Source organism: Thamnophis sirtalis, unplaced genomic scaffold, assembly GCF_051295495.1.
Source record: "Thamnophis sirtalis isolate CommonGarterSnake01/CBP01778 unplaced genomic scaffold, rThaSir2_p1.2 scaffold_6, whole genome shotgun sequence".
In the NCBI taxonomy this organism is placed as follows: Eukaryota; Metazoa; Chordata; class Lepidosauria; order Squamata; family Natricidae; genus Thamnophis; species Thamnophis sirtalis.
This window is the reverse complement of record NW_028261386.1, coordinates 121454208-121471889: the sequence shown is the minus strand read 5'-3', so window position 1 is coordinate 121471889 and position 17682 is coordinate 121454208. Positions and strand designations below refer to the sequence as shown.

General features: G+C 36.8%; 1 protein-coding gene across 1 annotated transcript; it reads right to left on the bottom strand.

The window, feature by feature from the left end:
- Positions 1 to 666: 666 nt before the first annotated feature.
- Positions 667 to 16378, bottom strand: CDC50A (cell division cycle 50 P4-ATPase accessory subunit A). The gene is made up of 7 exons (XM_014072913.2): positions 15899 to 16378; positions 9226 to 9339; positions 7775 to 7882; positions 7112 to 7199; positions 6074 to 6223; positions 3060 to 3266; positions 667 to 1968 (listed from the first exon to the last, which is right to left on the bottom strand). The coding sequence occupies exons 1-7, from the start codon at positions 16154 to 16156 to the stop codon at positions 1775 to 1777; spliced, it is 1119 nt and encodes a 372-aa protein (XP_013928388.2). The 5' UTR covers positions 16157 to 16378; the 3' UTR covers positions 667 to 1774.
- Positions 16379 to 17682: the final 1304 nt, after the last annotated feature.

Here is a 17682-nt window from a genome sequence, read left to right as displayed (position 1 = left end):
TTTCTTGCCTGTTAAGATAGGCTAGTAAATAGATAAACTTATTTCCTCCACTAACCATGATCAAAATCAACAAAGTTGGTGATGGTAGTGGGGGAATTCAACTTTGTTGATTTCAAGTACTTAAGATATTTACAATTAGGTGGCTGTTCCAGAGGCTTGGACTGAAAAAAAATGTAAGTTTGAATACTTCATTCAAGTTAGTTTAGTCTTATCCATACACCTGGAGCTAATTCATATTAAATCCATTTACTTTGTGTGAAACCAGATATAATATAGTAATAGAGTTTTTAAAAGCCCATACTGCCTGCTTTCTTCCATAATTTAAAGAGAACAGTATAATTAGCATGACTATCCTTTGCTAATAAAATATTAACTCTCATCGGTGAATACTCATTTAGAATCCATAATCTGGTGGTACTAGGATATTACTTTGTATATCATAGGAGCTAGAAAAAACATTTGCATGCAAGAAGTATTTTGGGGATAGAAAAGGGTTTGTCCATGGAAGTTGCTTGAATAGGGGAAAAATCTATTAGATTTTACTTCTGGTTGTTAAGTTCCAGATTTGTGATGTATTGAAACTTCCAAAGTTACTGTGTTCAAATTGTTTTTTGACAGCCATCAGAGATAAAGCTGCTTTAAGGAGATACATTTCAGATAACCACATTGTTTCATAAAACATATGATATCATTTATTAAATAGCAAACATTCAGATTGACAAGCAAATTTCATGTAAAACAACATCTATGTACACAGCAATTTATTATATATATATATTAGTATTAATATGCATATATATGTATGTATAGGTATATATGCATACATATAGATACATATATATGTATATATATACATAGTTTTAAAGTCCCTGGTCTGTTTCTTACAGTGTGGACAGATTGGACTTAAAGAGTGCAAGATGCAAAAGTTCCCACAGCAACTTTTAGCTTATTTTAATGGAATATTTGAGGAACACAAGAGCTTTGAGTGAAGGAACTGTAACATCTTCTGAAACAAGCAGACTGCTTCAAGCTTATAATAAATGCTTAAAGCCTTGCTTTTTGTAACCAAAAGAAATGATTTTTATTTACTGCCACAGTAAATAAATCTCTTTACTTCTATTGGAATAAGCTCAGTGATTTAAGCCACATAGAGTGCTGAACATAAGATTGATATTTGAGCAGAACTTAATGGAAGAGTTTTCTATGCCACAGTTACTTCTGTGTTGAAAGCAGCTTTCATGTCACTGGGCAAAAAGTAAGCTTTTAGTTGAACCAAGCCACATGTCAAAGCACACTTACTGGAATTGTGAACATTAAGCAGGAAGTTGGGCTTAATTCATATTGAGTTGTACACGAGTTACAAAGCTCATGTGTGAAATATTTTGGTTGACAAAACGTAAACAGGCTTTTGTTCCTTCCAAAAACCAGCACACTGTTGGTCCTTAAAATGCTAAGAAGCTATTCTAAACACATTCTTGCTATATAGTATTGACATGTAAAGCATACAAATCAGCAGCAGATGCATTAGGTGAGGAAAGACTATATGCACATCATGGCACCTGTCCAGCAAGAAGCAAATTTCAAAAAGCCCCTCGTCAACACTGTTTTACAGCTCTTATCTTCAGGTTAATCCACCGTAAGGGAAACGAAGGCTTCAAATATGGTTATGTATTCTGTCTCAGAAGCAACTACCAGGGATCTAGCTTTCAAAAGCTGTGTCCACTCTGGACTTTTCTTGATGCACATGCAGTACATGTGATTTGGAGCACTTAGATTAATTGGGAATGTCTGCACTATTGTTCCGGTTTCCGTATTTGTGGTGAATGACAAGCAGCACTACTCCAAGAAAGAAACAAATGGAGCCCACTGTTATATACGCTATTCCCAGGAAAGGATTTTTGCCTCCCATCCAAGAAATGGTGCTCAGGATCATCCGTTTCCGCCCATCAAAGCTATGCACAGGATAATCTGACATATATATAGGAAAAGCGCACAGAAATATTGAAGTTGCATAATACTAAACATCATCCTAAACAAAAAAGGGTAGTAATACAAAATGGTATAATCAATCTATTTATTATGAAGCTATTCTGCTACACAAAATATTGTAAACTAACTAATGGTTTGTTTGTTTTAAAAAGCAAAACCAAGTTTACTAGTTGCAGAAGTTTTTAAAAAGTGAGGAAATACTCAAGAATTGTTTCAATTATGTAACTATATCCTCAGTAGGATAGAAATAATTGAATTTGAGTCTAATGGAAGTTGGGGAGCATTTAAGATTTTATGTCAGGGGGCCTAGTGGATCTCATGAATAAGCAACATCCAATCTTAAAAATGTTAATTAAAGAAAATCTCCACTGGCTTTTAAACCCAATACTATATGGAGTTGGTCCTTTAACTAATTAGCTCCTAAACACTACCTCTGCTCTACTCACCTCTTACAATAATGATACAAAGAAATGGACCACTATAGTCATCAACCAAATAATTTCTACCTTTTCCTAGCATTATGAATGTGTTCACACAATAACAAAAATGTTATTGCAATCTTCTATATATGTAGGCTTTCCTTGGTTGAGAATATGCATGACTCTAAAACAAGGAATTATCTACACTATTTCCATGCCACATAACCAAATAATATTATAATGAAATACATCACATATAGACAAATACCCTACCATGTAGGTCCTACAACCTTTTCGCATTCAGTCTGTCCCCTTAGGTGAATGATACATAAATCCACTTAGTCAGCTTATGGGAACTGTTTTAGTGCATTTCTGTAGAAGGCAATGGGAAAGTAAGGCTGCTGTAGACAGCATTAAGACTGAAAACACTAAAGAATATTCCATTTCAAATACCAATTGTATATCAATACAAATTTGGAGCATTCTGTTATATTGGTATTGCAAAATTGTTCTAGTTCTGGGTCACACAATTTTTTAAAAAACTGTATTGTATACTTAGCTTGCAGTCTTACTTTACCAAGAATTGTCTGTTTAATGACATTATGCAAACATTATCAACCGCCATTCCTTATAATGTTCAATAAAGGATACTATATTCTATTTCCAAAGAATATCTCCCAGCTGGCAGAGTAGGTTGTAAGTTATCTTTCTTCTCTATAAGACGATACAGCTTACGGAATGTAGGTAGTGCTGCAGTACGCATCCATACAATAAAGTCTTCATTGATGAATCCATTGTTGTCCTGATCATCATCTAACAAATACACTGGGCGACGCCAGTTGACAGGTTTTGATGTTCCTTATAAAAAATGCAAACACTGAAATTAGTCAAGATAAGTGATCTTCAGAAAAAGATGCTTCTGCATTTCACTAAAAACATATTTCAAGTTACCCTTGTAAAAACTCGTTCAAACCATGTGCGGCCAGTCTTGTTTCCAATATAATCTTTTAGAACAGAAACAGCAACACAGTAAATAAGACTAACTTCTTTTAAAAAGCCAGGGGGCACCCTAGAGTTTTACAAACTAGATTTTTTTTCCAGCTCTGTATAGCCTTGGTAAGAGATACTAGGACTTATAATTCAATATTCTGCATGGTCATTCCCACCCTCCTTTGAGGACATCTTCTGTAATTTTAACTGGCAGACATGTTTGTCCAAGTACATTTTACTCCTTCCATCATAAATTATTGATTGACGCAGTGAGAAGACGGAGTTTCAGGCTATTCCTGAAATTCCCCTATTCCGAAGGAATTTTGAACGGGTCGTCGGACCCTAGCTGTCCCGAAGAGACAGTGAAAGGTGAGGGGAGATCCAGTGACCTCAGAGACGTTCACAAAGTCTCTGGGGGGCTTGGAATTAACCCCTCCTGCCAACTCCTTTCTGGATTAGCTGTATGCTAACCGAAACTGCAGGTTGCCCCTAAGAATGGTGGAAGTGGAGTCAACTGGTAAGCTGGTTTTATTACTTAAAGAGAGACGGTCCGCACTAAAATTTAAGCTAATTGAAACCAAAGAACAGAAGAACCTAGCGGCAAATTGGTTTTTTATTAATGGATTTATGGCTGGTGGTTACCCTATTTCTTAAACACTTCAAGGAATTCTTCAACATTCCCCCCTGACTCTTTCTAAGTGGGTTGTAAAACTAATCTACTGCAAACTGGCTTTTTACGATCTGACACTTTTATTGCTTGGCTGTGGTGGTCTAAGATCAGATAAGATCGCACAGCTCCCAGCGTGTTTTTACTTGCAAATATCTTAGAGTCTCTAACTGCATCACAACATGGCGTCGATTTATATTCCTAAGGGCTCATTTCAAATACTTTTTTCTGCATTTCAAAAGTTGTTTGATTCATATCAAAGATTTGAAAAAAAATTGGATTATTTGACATTAAAATATGAAGGAAAAGGTGAGAACGTTGAATGTTTGAATGTTCCTGAAATACAAATGAAGAATGTGAGAAATGACGTCTGGTCTATCTCGGAGGAAGAAAGAAATGCAATGCTGGAAAGGAGGGCAGCTATACAGAAGATTCATTTTAAGAGACAGAGCGCAGGAGGAATGAGAAGTATTAAAGAATCTACACTTTATGAAACATCATTGGCAGATTTCTTAATTCCACCCTTGAGAATTAAAGTCAATTTGAAAAGTTTAACAAGCCTGGGACAACATTATTATTTCATCAGAGACATCCTGAGCAAAAAGGTGCGAAGATATCCCTGTTTGGACTTGCTTATAAAAACATTTGGTAAATCTATTCAACGAATGGCAATAGGACTGAGAAGGTTTTGTTATTGGAGAGACATAGGCTGATAGATGGAAGAATACAATTTAAAATTAGCTAAATCTAATTACTCTTATTTGTAATAGATATAGCTGAATAATAATTGATATTGATAGTAATGTATATAATGTGGAGTTGATATGATAAATAATAATTGGATATGAGAAAAGAAGGTTGGAAATACTTTTGGACTATATACAAAGGTTATTAATCACAATAATTATCACTATTAAAAAATAAAATAAAATATATACAGTTAAATGTTAATTAAGATGGGGAAAATGTTATGATATACGATATAACTACATAAAGATGGGAGAATGATAATAAACTATACTGCATGGAAGATGGAATTTTTGGTATTAAATATTATGGATGTTCAGCTAAAATAGGATATGAGGATTTGATGTTAATAGAGGATTTTACAAACAAGTAAATGAAATGTCAGCATGTGGTTATGGATTAATTCTTTGGCATAGTTAAGGTTGAAGGATGTTTAAATAACTGTAGTTAACTAAAAGTGGTGGTATAATGATGTCAATATGGTAAACATTTGAGTTAAGATATTTGAATTAATATGAATTAATGGAAGAGATGCACCAAAACATGTTGTAACCAGCTGATATACTTTTTTTATATATATAATATATACCTGTGTTCTTTTTTTGTGTGTGTGTGTGTGTGTTTTTTCCCCCCTGCCTTGTCTTTTGTTTGTTTTTTGGCTTTTTTGTTTTTTTGTTTTTTTCTTTTCCCACTGGTGTGGGCATGTATTGTTTAAGATTATTATTATTATCAATATTTTTAAATAATGATTACAGTCAAATGAAAATGGATATATGATGATGGTGATATGTATGAATATTTGAGTTAAAATGCTTGAGTTAACATGAGTTATGTTTGTTGACTGTGGTGGAGATGTACGAAAGTTTATTTGTGACCGACTGATACACTTTCTATAGCATGTAAAGAAAGATGTTGTACTTGTTTTAAATTAAAAATTTTAAAAAAAATTTTAATAAAAAAAAAAAAACAATAAATTATTGATTGACACTTCCACAATTACTTGAAACAGCAGATTAAAGAAAGAGTTATGAAACAGTTGTGAATGTGGAGGAACCCACATGAAAGTCGAAGAAGAAAATTTTAAAATAACTATGTTGTTTCAATAGTCACACATACTTTACCTACTTGCACTTTAAAATCATATTTAAAAAACAAGGAAAATAAAATTAATTTCACCCATTTTAAATGCACCATTCCAAGTTGCCAATGAGAATTGTTGCACGATAATATATAAGCAATTAGCCACTGATTATATTTTTACCTTGAAAAAGTATTGTCAAGTTATTAGTTTCACCAGTAGGATTCCTGAACTTAACGTTTTTGTCTGTCCACCAAGCAATGCCTTTTCTCAGCAGAGAAATATCCATGGCCTTAGAGGTATTGTGATCATAATGAACAAGCTTTAATGTATCTAAAAAGAAAAATAATAATTGCAATATAATCAAGTGTCTAGGTTTTAGTAATAATTTATATAGTTCGGTTTTATACAAAAGTTAAGTACATTGGTTCTGAAATGAAATGGTGATGTATTTCCAAGTGATTCTGCAAACTTGGTCATAAGGCATGCTTTGGCAATCAAAATAAATGATCAAAGTACAGAAATGTAAAAAACTAGTGATCTGTTTTTTTCTTCTTCTCAGTGACACAAGTTTAAAAAGTATCTCAAATAAATATGAACTTCAAGTTCATTCAAAGGGAAGTATGATCTTGCATGATTTCTTGGAACAACTTTGAAAGAACTACTGAGGAAGTAGGCAGGTCTTCTGGAAAGTGACTTGTGGTTGGACCTATACAATACTGGCTCCATTGAAGGAGGGGGTGATTCCATCAGCCTTCACTTTAGTAAAATTAGCATGCTAGTTATGTTATAGCAATAGCAGTTAGACATATATCGCTTCATAGGGCTTTCAGCCCTCTCTAAGCGGTTTACAGAGTCAGCATATTGCCCCCAATAACAATCCGGGTCCTCATTTTACCCACCTCGGAAGGATGGAAGGCTGAGTCAACCTTGAGCTGGTGAGATTTGAACCGCTGAACTGCAGATAGCAGTCAGCTGAAGTAGCCTGCAGTGCTGCACTCTAACCACTGCACCACCTCGGCTCTTAAATCCATTATAAGAATGGATATATCTTATACCAAGTCTGGCTAATGGTCTGTCTAACTTAATATTTTCTGAACTGAATTCAGTTGGTGTAGAGAGGAACTATATGGATTTCATGAATATTCTTTGTTTTATTTAAACAGAACACAATTTGGAAGTATAATGTTGTGTCATAATATACTTTTAAAAATATCGTACCATTGAACATGCTGTTGGCAATAGCTCCACAAGGAGCAATAGGTTTATTCTCACTCGTATGGTAAGGTTCACACTCCTTACTAGGTTTCTAAGTGATTTAAAAAAAGAAAGTCAATTTTGTTATCATGAAAGTAAAGCTGCTCAGTATAATCATCACATTAAATCTAAATTGCAAGAATAATTCTTGTAACATGTTTTCATGTAAAAACATTTGTCATTAAATCTACATCTTGCCACTGATCAATGGGGTAATATTTATTTGCATTAAAATAATTTCTTATGGTAAGCTTGGGCTAGAGCTTCCAAAGCTCTATTTCAAACCATGTTCAAATTTATACCGTCTTCACTTCAGCAAGGCTTCTTCCTATTATTGCACTCTTCTGTACATACCCCAAATCTTCTCTTGAAGATATAGACCTATTCACAATTCATTATTCTGTTTACTGTAATGCACAACCTACTTAGATATATAACTAGAGTAGGATTATTAGGTAGAAAAGCAAGTAAAAATCCAATAAATATTTAGAACAAAAGAAGGAAGATATATGAGAATACAATGTAGTGATCTCTAATACACAAGAGATACATTCACAAAAATAACCATATTTAAAAATATATTTTTGGAAAATGGTCCTGGAAACATGCACAAAGAATTTTACTTACATGTAAAGAATTGTTATTTCCATTTAGCTGACTATCATCTCGAGACTTTACATAGCGACGGTGGTTTTGGTAAAAGTTGGATAATCCATAGTACATAAACACATTGCCCTAAAAAATTAAGATAGGATGTTTCATTTGACTATAACATTCATGTAGTTAGATACAGCAGTAGTTTCACTAGGTCTTCAGAATTCATGCCTTATATATTCATCTTTGTAGGATTTTTAAGTCTGTTCTCAAACTTAAAATTCTTGCTTTGGTGGTAACAGGAGATCACTAAGCTGTAGCTGTACGATACTCTAACGTGTATCCATCAGGGCAAGGTGGATAGTTTAATATAAAAGCAGGATTCTTCGGTAAGGTTTTTCTGGCACCTTCTACACTGGGCACTACCCATAGAAATACAGGAATAAGAAAAAATAATAAAGCTGTACTATTTTCAAGAGTATCTAAGTTCCATTGATGCTAAATGTTATGGCTGTGCAAATCCTTTGAAAGAGATGTTTTTAATATAAACAAACACAAAATATTTCTGATTGTTAAAGCAGTTTCCTTTTTTACAAGGCCCACCTACTTCTGGCTACCTCTCCAAATATGCATGCAGAAAACCCCCATTCTGCTTTGCAATAAAGAAAGCAAAGCAACAGTGAAAAGCACATGCATTTAACATTACTCTAGACCTAATTTTTATTACAATAACTTAATAAATCAGAATAGTTCATGTAGGTTCAGTGGATAAAGATTTCTCGAAGAAGAAGAAAGTTAACCATTGTAAAAAACAACTTTCCTTTTTAGGTTCAATTAAAATGTCACAAATTTACCATTCCTACTCATTTTAGCTTCAATTATTTAACCAATTTATGCTGCTTGTGTACTGCCCGTTCCCATATGCTTTAGGTTTATTACGAAGGCACTCCACTTTAGAGCTGCACAAGAACAGAAGGATCATTTTCCTTCAACCATATATTTAGAGTCATGTGAAAAGGAAAGTTTTCTTTAACACATGTGGGTCTATCAATATTTTATCTTCACTAAGTGATGTAATTGAACACAAAAACTAGGAAAAACTGATTTTGCAATCATTTATTCAAGAAGTTAAGAGTTTATGCCATTTCCTTTTGTGGGGAAAGTAAGTACACGGCTCTAATATCTGCCATTGTCCCATTTAACAGAAACAATCTCAAGTAGTTATTTCTTGTAACTATTGACTGGGAAGAACTTTTTCCTATTCCTGGATGCAGATTTCAGCCAACTGATGCTTGAGGAGTTTCTTGCATGCACAACCCAATCCAAATCATCCCACAGAATCTCAAGGGGATTTAGATCTGGGATTTCTCTTAAGAAACCTCCATTTGTCCTCCTCTCCCGCCCCCCAGCTATTCCTTGATTTATTTTGCTAGAATGAAAGAGACAATACTAGACAAAACTAGACAGGGAAGAGTATAACATACCTCAAACGACTGATCCAATGTGAAGTTAATGACGCAGGAGCAGGATGGGGCATTCCAAGATACATTTAAACATTTATTGCAAGGACTACTTGGATCTATTCCTGTGTAGTCAATCTGTAATAAAAAAGAAAGACAGAAATAAGGGAGAGGGAAAGAAAGATTATAAAGCTAATATTAAATCACATATTAAATATAGTATACACGTACATATCTGAGTCACTGCTAATCTCACAGTTTCTATAGTGTTCTCAAGAACACTATAGAAAAGAGGATGCTAAATAAAACCTTGCATATTTAGATCACCATAAAATATATGATTTTCTATGTCATTTTTAACATTAAATATGGTGTGTGTATGCACGTGTGCGTGTGTGTATCAGGGGTGGGTTTCAACCGGTATGGCATGGTACAGCCATACCAGATGGTGAAATTTAGCGTGCCTTCCCGTACCTGTTAGTCAGGAGACCCCGTACCAGAACGCTCCCTCCCCTCGATCGTTCTTTCATTTGCCCCACCCATCCGCACCATGCTGCCAAGAAGTTCTCAGAAGAACCAGAAGAAGAAAGAACTGGTGAGTGGCTGGGGTGAGGCGTGGGGGATGTTGGGGAAGAAGAAAGAGGCAGAGGGGCTGCTGGAAGAGTGTGTGTGTGTGCACAGGCTGTGGGTTTTAAAAACGTTGGAGTGAATCCAGGAAGAGGGAAGAAGCAGAGGGGCTGGAAGATACTATGGGAACACACGCTTCCAGCCTCTCTGCCTCTTCCTGGATTCCCTCTGATGTTTTTAAAACTCACAGCGTGTACACAGCACACACTCTTCCAGCCACTCTGCCTCTTCCCTCTTCCTGGATTCACTCAGACATTTTTAAAACTCACAGCCTGTGCATGCACAAGACGTTTTTAAAATCACAGCCCAGCCTGTGCACAGCACACACAGTTCTAGCCCTTCTGCCTCTTCCCTCTTCCTGGATTCACTCAGACGTTTTAAAACTCACAGCCTGTGCACACGCATACACTTCCAGCCCCTCTGCCTCTTCCCTCTTCCTGGATGCCTTCCAATGTTTTTAAAAGAGTGGAAGAGTGTGCGTGTGCACAGGCTGTGAGTTTTAAAAACGTCTGAGTGAATAGGAGAATAAATGCACGCATCGCAGAACAAAAGAACGCAGTCAGAAAAGAAGAAAAAACTTCCTCCCTTTTCCAGCACCTTAAAGCAACAGGAAATGAAATTGATTTTGAAGGAACCAAATTATTCTCCAAAACTGAACACTTCAACAAGAGAATAATTATGGAAGCTATCGAAATACAGAAATACCCCCACAACATGAATAAACGTAATGATACCTCCCACCTACCAGATATCTGGAAACTAGCCCTAGTCAATAAATGAGTCCCAGCCACAAAAACTGACACAGGACCCAGAACAATACAGGACACCATCACCAATCGCCCTCACCAAACATCAATTCCATCAACCAATCAAGATGTGACAACACAGCCAACCAATCCGCTTAAAGCAACAAAGCCAACATTCCACACCCACCCACCTATATTTATAGAAAATCGGCAGCTCGATCACACTTTGCTCACACAAGTATGAAGCCAAAGGCACCAGCCTAAAGATGATGAGTGTGACCTTCAAAACGTTGCCAAGATACTGTCAATCTTACATGGGAAAAGACACGAAAATGCCAAGACCTGCATACCTATACCCGTGAAAATCTACTAAAACGTGTGTGTGTGTGTGTGTGTGTATATATATATATGCCTACATACATACATACATACACACACACACACACACACACACACACACACATATATACAGGGATCTTCTTAGACAAGTCAGAATGTAACATAAATTTGTAATTGTCCCCAGAGTGGATTTGATTTAAAGGCTTGGTTTAAATCAACTCAATTTAAATCATAATTTTTAAAGAGCAACTGTCTTCTCTGTCCCACAGCGGCTTCACCTTTGATCCGCTGTTGACTCACCAACAGTCCCAATATTGCAGAATATACAGCCTCATGCTAGCTACAATAACTAAGCTCCATTTCATGCTGAATAAACTAAATTATTAATGTATCTTAAATAGAAAACTATCTTTAGATACCTTTTTACTCCAAAAGCATTTTATTAAAATAAATTTAATAAAAATAAAAATAAATTTAATAAAAATAAAAATAAATTTAATAAAAATAAATCTAATTTAAATAAAAAATATTATTTAAATTTTAAAAATAATCTATTTTTATTCACCCTGAATTGTCCAATACCAATCCATGTATTCCAATATTCACTTAAAATGGTAGTACCCTAGGAACAATGAGCTAAATGAAGCAATCATACTCAAAGGTAGCCTAACTACTGATAGATATCTCTAATTCATCTTAATATTATAATAATAATTAGGACTAATGAGTTAACAGATGCTACTGGAAAATAAGGAAAGGCATATTCAATGTTCACTGAATTAAGAGAACAACAAACAGAAACTGATAAATGAATATTACCTCTCAGAATCTTAAACAGCAGTAATGGAGCAAATTTCTCTGCATTGACAGTTTAAGGAGGAGCTTTTTGTTCTTAGACATCAAAAAGCGGCGTATTTTTAGAAAATGATGAAAGGAACAGTGTGCACCAAGGAGACATACAATACATTCAGACTGACCTTTGGAATTCTAAAAGTATTCAAAGATTTACACTGAAAAAGAACAATTTCTTTAATTAGATGCTACCATCTAATATTTGCTCAATATCACTGTTATTTTATATGGCTACACAAAGCCCTCAAAAACGTATTCCATTATATATGGGAGCAATAACGAACACATTTATGCCTGTTCTCTGCAATCTCATGTTGCTGTTTTGCAGTATGTGTTCACATACAACCATTTTACTGGTAAGTCCATGTCATGCTAACCTTGGGTGCAGTGGCTTTAATGCTTTGCGTTTCTTCCAGAATACACATGATACACATATTGTTCAAGGTGGTAAAGTTGTACCTGTATTTTAGATCTGTACATCAGCACTACAGCACCCCCATCAAACAATACTAAAAAGTAATGAATCATGTAAGCCAGATTTGGAAAAATAAGAAAGGTGATAATGCTCCCTCTGAAAAATCCTTCACCTGATACATGAATGCATATTGTATATACTTTAGAAGCGCACAAAAAGCAATTCCTAACTCATTCTTGTTGATATGGTAAAGCACTTGCTTTATATTTAGTGATATGTCAAATTTAAGAATCTTACTTTTGTTTTATTCAAGTCTGCTTTCATGGTTAAAATAGGAATAAGGTATTTGTGGTGAAGTCACTTATCAGGCAAGAGAAATAGTCACTGTCAAAAGTGAAATTGTTCCCACAATTTAACACACTGTCATCTGATGCCCTCAGAACTATTCGACTGAAATACCACTGTGACTAATGAGTGGTTTTGCACAAACATATATCGTGTTGTAAAGTACATTCTCCTTTCTCAGATGTCACTCTCAAATATATCTTGTGTAATATCAACCAATTGAACTATTTGTCTCTCAAAAACACAAGTGCAGGAAAAAAAAAACTTCAGATGCTCTAGCATGTAACTGCTAATCCCCACAAACATAGCATTGTTTTCTGTCACCTGTTAATACTCATAAGATCTAAACATCAGAGTTCTGATGAGTTAATTCCATTTTGCTTATGTATCAGATTCCAATTATGTAAAAGCTAAGAAAACATATTATGTAAGACTTTTAACTTATTTTCTTGATTTCAATCTAAAATATCAGTAGAAAAATAAGAGTCCAGGGTGACCTTTGAGAATAGCTTCATCTTCTCTTATTTTATTTCTGAATTTGTTCTGCCTGTTGTATGAAAGCAAATCCACTAGCAAGCCACTATATTTTATAAATAAATTATAATTATAAATTTAATAAATAATATCCCCAAAGACTTTACTTCATGATCACAAATTTCTTTGCACTGTTAATTTCATCCCATTCATACTCTCTTCCCTCTTATATTGTATTTTGTTATCCAGGTGATAAAAAGCTGAATTCGCTCATTTTTTAAATAATCTTTTTATTTCCAAATATGTTCTTTCACCCCTTCATATTCATACATATCTTTACTATTTCTTGCTGGCTTAAACTTTATGTACTCTCAAATAACAATTGATTTTTACCAATAACAGCTTGCTAAGCCAGCATTTTAAAAATATAAATGGAAAAACCAGAGGTCATGAAATTCATAATCCTAAAATTAAATACAATACTATAAGCACTGAAAAAAGTAGATGAAACAATGCTTTATTTATTTATGAAAATACATATGGCCACCCACTTACCCTTAATGACTCTGGGCAGATAACAAAAATAAAAGCCCGAAATAAAAAAAAATAAAAACAGTATCTAATACTTTAGCAGATTCATATCCTCTGGACTTCACATATGATACATTATCCATCAAGAAAACACATATCTACGTAATTGGACACATGGAGGATAGTCAATAGTGTAAAAAATAATAATCCTAAAATGATGAATGATAAATGCCAGTCTGTTCTAAAATTCTTTAAATTGCAATCATACCTTGAATACATTGTACTGAATACAATGTTCTCTACATTATTAATCATCAAAATCTCAACACTATGTAAAACACACAAGATCTGTCACAAGTACCTTTGTCATGATTGCAATTATTGCTAACATGCCATTCTCTTTAGGATGAAGACATTCCAATGAGAAATATTTAACTTTTGAAACGGCAGCAACTTATTCTTTTTTCACTTTTTATTTTAATAACCACGGCTGGTTTGGTGTTGTGATTAAAACAACAGGTTAGAAATCGGAAGGCTGCAAGCTTTAATCCCATCACTTAGGCACAAAGCCAGCTGACTGATCTTGTGCCAGTCATTTTTTTTTTTAGCTCAGGAAGAGAGGCAATAGTAAACCTCTCCCCCCCCCCCCAAAAAGAAAAAACTTGTCAAGAAAACTGCAGGGACTTATCCAGGAGTTGCCAGAAATCAAAAACTGTTTCAAAAGTGGAGGGGGGGGGGATCAACAAGTCAAGTTCAAAAGTTCAAGCTAGAATTTGAAGTGCCCAATATGAAGAGGAAAGAAGAGCAAGTGAAGAGCATAACCCCCACATACACACTTGCTGCATATCCTACAACCTTCTCAAGGTCTTCCCAAACCTGCAGCAGATATTCAGTGAACACCTGGCAATATCACCTGACAGATCCCGGGTGCCCTCTCCCCCAGAAGCAGCCTACACACACACCCCACTGTGGCGAGGCAACTTCACCAAGCCAGGATTTGAAGGTGGGGAGGGGAAGCATAGGCTGACTGTAAGGCGGTCCCCAACCTTTCGGACCTCAGGGACCACTAAATTCATAATTTTAAATCCCGTAGACCACTAATATGATTTTTTTAAAGAAGACAAATAGTACTATACATATGCAAATATTTTTTCTGCGGGCCACCAAAATTTTCTCACAGACCACTAGTGCAGTGTTTTTCAACCACTGTGCCGCGGCACACTAGTGTGCCGTGACATAGTGTAAGGTGTGCCGTGGGAAAAACACTTTATATATAGTCAATAGAGTTAAATAGAGTTAAATTTTTTAAACATTTTCTAATGGTGGTGTGCCTCGTGATTTTTTTCATGAAAAAAGTGTCCCTTTCCACAAAAAAGGTTGAAAAACACTGCACTAGTGGTCCATGAACCAAAGGTTGGTGACCGCTGCTTAAAGCACCGGGAAGCGGTATATATGTCTAAGGAAGGCTATCGCTATTTATAGCAAGGCCTCCTCTGCCCATAGGGGTGGGATTCCTCTCCCCCCGCCAGAGGCCCATTCCTTCACACATCCACCCACTCCTTCAGGTTATTGGCCCCAACCGGTCCTGCAATCCTCTTCCCCCCCCCTCCAACCCTAACCCTAACCCTACACACAATACACTTCCCCAAAACAAGACCTCTTCCCCAAACTCCCCGAGGAACCGATCCCTGGAGGCCGAAAGGGGCGCGCATAAGTGCACCAACTGCCCCCCCTTATTTGTAATCCATTTCCTGTGTCCTCATCGTGTTTATTCTTATTCCTGTTATCTTTGTACATGAGTGACAAACTAAATCAAATAAACGAATCAAATAAATAAAATTAAATAAATAAAATAAGTTAAATACATAAATAAATTAAATAAATATATTAAATAAATAAATTAAATAAATATATTAAATAAATAAATTAAATAAATAAATTAAATAAATTAAATAAGTTAAATAAATTAAATAAATAAAATAAGTTAAATACATAAATAAATTAAATAAATATATTAAATAAATAAATATATTAAATAAATTAAATAAAAAATAAATAAAAAATAAATAAAAAATTAAATAAATAAAATAAGTTAAACACATAAATTAAACAAATAAATTAAATAAATAAAATAAATAAGAAAAACCAGATCCCAGGTGGGGCTCTGGGCGGCCGCGTCGCCAAGTTCTGCTTCAGCCCCGTCCTCGTTTCCAAGGAGCTCCAGCAGGCCAGTGTCCCCCGGTGGAACGGGGGAGGCGAGGGGAGTGGACGGCCAACGCCAAGCGAGCAGGTCGGGCCTCTCCGCCTTCAGGTGTAGCCCGCGGGACCCCTCCCTCCCTCCCTGCCGCCCGCCGCCCTCGCATCTCACCTCGAACTCGCGGATGTTGTTGGAGGTGACGAAGATGCCGATGCCGATGGGGATGAAGATGAGGCCTATGACGAAGAAAGCCGGCAGGACGGTGCCGGCGGTGAGGATGGGTTGCCAGGCCGGCAGGCGCTGCTGCTTGAAGGCCGTGTTGTCCGGCTTGCGGCTCTTGGGGACGGCTCCGCCGGACGCCCCGGCGGCGGCTCCGAGGCCGCTGGCTCCCGGTTGCCCGTCCGCTTTGGCGTTGTAGTTCATCGCCATGGGGGCCTCCGACGCCTGGGAACGGCCCGGGAAAGACGGGAGGAGGATGAGAAGAGAGGCGGCAGAAGAAGCGGCTGCGAGTCAACGACCGGTCTCCGCTTCTTGGTCCGCAAGAGTGACACAACCACGCCTGCGCAAACACCCCGATATAAATACAAAGGAAGCGGAGCCCTTTTTCCGGCCTTTTCCCCCACCCGCCGATCGGCGCTTTCGCGGCATGCGCATGCGCCAGGCGATAACCTGACCTTGGATGAGGACCGGTTTCTTGACGTCGATAAGATTCCGGCTCCTCCTCAATCGGTTCAACGAGCCAATGGGAGGAATGCCTCAATAGAATGTCTTTAAAAAAAAACACACGCATGCGTAGCCAAGGGGCGGAAAAAAATGGGGGGAAGGAAGAATGATGTGGGTTTGTCATGCTTGACGTAACTGTTGCAGAACGTTGGAGGCGCTGCGGGTGCCTGTGCGTGGCTGGCTCAGAAGCAGCATTTGTTATTAGTGCACGCAATTATTATACGTGGAAACACGTGAAGCTACAGCCGCCCGCTCTTTAGCCGGTGTTGGCCTTCATATGCATCCAGTTCTTCCCAAGAATATAGCAGTAGACTTATATACCGCTTCATAGGGCTTTCAGCCCTCTCTAAGCGGTTTACAGAGAGTCAGCATATTGCCCCCAACAATCTGGGTCCTCATTTTACCCACCTCGGAAGGATGGAAGGCTGAGTCAACCCTGAGCCGGTGGGATTAGAACCGCTGAACTGCTGATCTAGCAGTAGCCTGCAGTGCTGCATTTAACCACTGCGCCACCTTGGCTCCTGAGATGAACCTGGGATGAACCTTGGCTCCTGGGATGAACCTGGGATGTTGTAAATAATATGATTAGTATATATGCAGATTCAAGCAACGAGTCCTTTTGCAACTGGCAGTTGGAAATTTTTTTTGTCAATGCACAGATTTTCTTAGTGCCACCCAAGATTTTTATGCCAGCCTGTTGGCCAATAACTACTGGGACCACTATCTGGTTTATGCTAAAAGAGAATTTGATAACTAGACAGATTATTTGGGTATTAAAGTTTCTTTACCATGTGGAATGGGAAAAAGGAATAATTACCCTTAAGATTAGTTGTTCACCTAACTAAAACAAATGAAACAGGATATTGGTACCAATACCCCCTGTGGGGAGGTAAATGAGAAATGAATGTCATGTCTCTGTTTTGGGAGATGGTGTACGAGGTCTACATGACACAGAAAGGAGGTCTACATGACACAGGAAAGCCAGGTACTTTGGGATGATCGATAAGATGTCTAAGAGTATAAAAGACTGTAAACAACTGCCCTTCGGGTTTCAGATTCTGCTTGACCAATCGCTCCTGAATCTTTGCGCAAATAAACCTCTCCCTCTGACAAAGAGCTGGTCTTGTCTCATTTTCTGCTACAAGGCCATAATCAATTTCAATTTTCAGATCTCAATGCTTTTGTGACCTTTTCCAATTCGTTGTGTTCAGTTTTTCTCTTCCCCTGGTATT